The sequence below is a fragment of the Penaeus chinensis genome, chromosome 32, assembly GCF_019202785.1.
Source record: "Penaeus chinensis breed Huanghai No. 1 chromosome 32, ASM1920278v2, whole genome shotgun sequence".
Lineage (NCBI taxonomy): Eukaryota > Metazoa > Arthropoda > Malacostraca > Decapoda > Penaeidae > Penaeus > Penaeus chinensis.
The window spans coordinates 17,054,160-17,057,651 of NC_061850.1; the positions used below are offsets into that span (position 1 = coordinate 17,054,160).

A 3,492-nucleotide genomic window follows, 5' to 3' on the forward strand; every position below is an offset into this window, starting at 1 on the left:
TTTACAGAAAGAAAATGAGTTTCTTCGCCGACTGGATGCCTTCGGCCCTATACCCGTACGAGGAAATATCGAGCAGAGGCGTCAGTGTCAAAGAAGAGCTCAGCGAAGATATTACCGAGGATACTTGTCTTGAAATAAAGGAAGAACCATTTGATTATACCGATAGAGAGACAGATGAAATGAGCGACGTGAAAGTGCAATATGAATGTCCTTTCTTTCATAATCTTCATGACCTAAGGCATGTAACTTGTTTGAGGATCGTGATGGCATGTTAGAAGCGCCATTAATGGCTGAGGATTGTGGGAATACGAGTTCATCAGATGGGGGTCAGGCGATGCACAAGGAAAGTCTTGAGAAGGATACACAACGAAAAGTGGAAGCCACATTGAATCGTTTTGTATCTGATGTCTGGGACAAGAAATTGTCTCAAAAGAGTCATATAAACATTCATATGAGAGGCCACACAAAGGAGAAGCCACACAGCTGTGCAATTCGCAATAAGGTCTTCCCATCCAAAAGCTTTCTAGAAAAGCATATCAGAGTACATACAAAGGAGATGCCCTACTTATACGAGATTTGCAAGAAGGCCTTTGCTAAGAAAGTCGTCTAATAAGGCACCAAAGAGGACATACAAAGGAGAAGCCGCGCAGCTGTGAGATTTGCAATAAGTCCCTCACTGAAAAAAGTCATCTAGTTAGGCACATGAAAATACATACAGAGGAGAAGCCACGCAGCTGTGAGATTTGCGGCAAGGCCTTCTCACAGAAAACAAGTCCTGTGGGACATATGTGACTACATACAAAGGAGAAACCACACAGCTGTGAAATTTGCGGCAAGGCCTTCTCTCGGACAAGTGATCTCGTAGGGCACATGAGAGTACATACAAAAGAGAAGCCATAAAGCTGTGAAATTTGTAACATGGCTTCCTCACATAAAACATTTCAAGTCAGGTATATGAGAGTGCATACAAAGGAGAGGCCATAAAGTTGTGAGATTTGGCCTTTCCAAAGAAACCTAGCGTGGTGAGGCACATGAGAGAACATACAAATGAAGATGCAATAAAACCACACAGAATCGTTACCTAGTACCACACGGGAGAGCACATACGAAAGAAAAGCCTAATCTTATGAAGTTGAACACATACAAAACAGAAAAAAACATTTTTTTTAGGTTTGCAGTAAGACCACAGAGAAAATAATTTATTGAGCCTTATGAGCGCTCTTACAAAGGAGAAGCCGTGCAGGTGTGAAATGTGCAAAATGGTGTTCTCACGGAGTAGTCACGTGGTGCAGTACATGGGAGTAATAATAAATGAGAAGCAGCATCCCAGTGAGGCTTGAAACAGAGCCTTGCCACAGAAGGACAGGTTTGTGGTATACAGGAGAGTGCAGACACACACACACACACACACTTATATATATATATATATATGTGTGTGTGTGTGTGTGTGTGTGTGTGTGTGTGTGTGTGTGTGTGTGTGTGTCTGTGTGTTTTTTTTTTTTTTTTTTTTTTTTTGTGTGTGTGTGTGTGATACCTTTGAGCGGGAAACTCTGTCAGCTGCCGAGGAGTGCCTTAGGTCCGACCTCGACGAAGGAGGCGTGTATCTCGGACGAGACACTGAACACTATAGAGATGAGTCGTGTTGCCAGACTGGATGGGAACCATGTCTTGCACAGGGAACTGTCTCGCTCTGCTAGGGCCTCTTTGAGAATGGATCAAGAGAGGTACGTTAGGGGCATCGTGGAAGAGTTGGAAGGTCATTTTGCCCATATTGATCATCGACCTGCTTTCCGAGCCCTGAGGGAACTCCGGTTGAAGTCCATCTCTCAAATGGGCTCGGTGAGTCGGAGCCGGGTGAGTATAGGGCCCGCTGGGCTAAGTATTTTGAGCAACTGTTTAGGGTAGATCCCCCATCTTCACAACTCCCATTGGCTGGCACACAGCCACTAGTGGCTGATTCACCAATCAGTGAGGCACCACCTTCCATCAAAGAGGTGAGAAGGGCGGTCTCTAGGCTGAAGAGTGGAGAGGCTGCTGGTGTCTGTGGGATTGCTGCAAAGTTGTTGAAGGCGGGTGGAAAAGCCATGATCTGTGGCTTGCATGCAGTCCTGTCTGCCGTTTGGGAGACTGGTACCATTCCTCCTGACTTGAAAGGGGGCTTGGTCATTCCTATCTGGAAAGGGAAATGGGACCAAAGAGACTGTGGGAATTACAGAGGGCTTACATTGCTCAGCGAACCAGGCAAGGTTCTTGCTCATCTGCTTTTGGCGCGAGGGCGCGACCACCTCTCACGAGCACAGAGACCTGAGCAGTCTTGTTTTACACCCAAGAAGTCAACTGTAGACCGTGTGCTTTGTTGTATATAAAAACAATATTTTGCAGCACCAGGATTGTAGGAGGGTTCATGACTGGGCTAGCACTACACAAACTGAGTTGACAGGAATACTCATGGCCACCGAATTTCTATTGAATCAAGGCTCAGGGGTGATTTTCTGTGATTCACCGAGTGCTCTCCAGGCTCTCAACACTCTAGACAAAGGTGCAGGAAATATTGCAAATGGCATGATAAAAGTGTATCATGCAAAGGAATGAGGCCATGATATAAATTTTGTGTGGATTCGATCACATGTTGGAATCCCTAGGCATGAGCATGCTGATCGCCTAGCAAAGTCAGCATGTGACAAGCAAAGTGTGGATATAGATGTTTAGCATAATTTTCTAACAATAGTCTTCTGTGTAGCTGTACATACAATTTATTAGAGATTATTGGGATAAGGAGCTTCCACAGTAAGTTAAGACATACAATTGTTTGGTAGTTTCCAGTCACCAAACACTGATTAGGTAGCCAGGCTAGTGAGCCTTTTCAACCAAAAACCTAGAATTCCATCCAAACGGGGACTTCCACTTGGGCATTTCTCTTATATTGCTACTTACATCCTCCTTAGTGATACTTATGTCACTGTATTTCTGCACCCGTTTCATTTCCTCTTCACATTGCTTTAGCCATTCTGCACTCTCATTATGCTGATTTGGATTTTCCCATAAGTTGCTCCAAAACTCTCTAGATGTCTCTGCATCAGCCGCTACTTGTTCCTTTTTCCTTTTCCCACCAAGTTCTTTGTACAACACATTTTGATTATTTCTAAATCTATTCTGTCGATACTGAGTGGTTCTTTAGAAAAATCATTTAATTTTTTTTTTCTTGGCAGAAATTCTCTGCTTCAGTTCTTCCATGACAATCTTAAATTCTTTAGCTTTAAGACTATATTTCCTTTTCTGATCAAGCTTTTTCTGCTGTTTATCATTTATTTCGACTTTTTTTCCATATGACACTCTCGAGGCATTTGCTGTTCATCTAAACTTTCCTGTTGTACTCTATTGATTATTTTCTTTTCCAAATCTTCCATTTCAACTACAGTACATTTCTGTTCTGAGATTTCAAACATTCCAAGATATTTCCCCCTCCTGGTTCATCCTCTGTCTGTAACCTCT

At 43.3% G+C, this 3,492-nt stretch overlaps 1 protein-coding gene across 1 annotated transcript in view; it reads left to right on the top strand.

Moving 5' to 3' along the window:
• Positions 1 to 610, top strand: part of LOC125042452 (zinc finger and BTB domain-containing protein 49-like) — a 1,142-nt gene extending 532 nt beyond the window's left edge. Inside the window, exons 2-3 of the mRNA XM_047638086.1 lie at positions 8 to 194; positions 239 to 610. Coding sequence (XP_047494042.1) covers positions 8 to 194; positions 239 to 610 — 559 coding nt within the window. The remainder of the gene's footprint in view (positions 1 to 7; positions 195 to 238) is intronic.
• Positions 611 to 3,492: the final 2,882 nt, after the last annotated feature.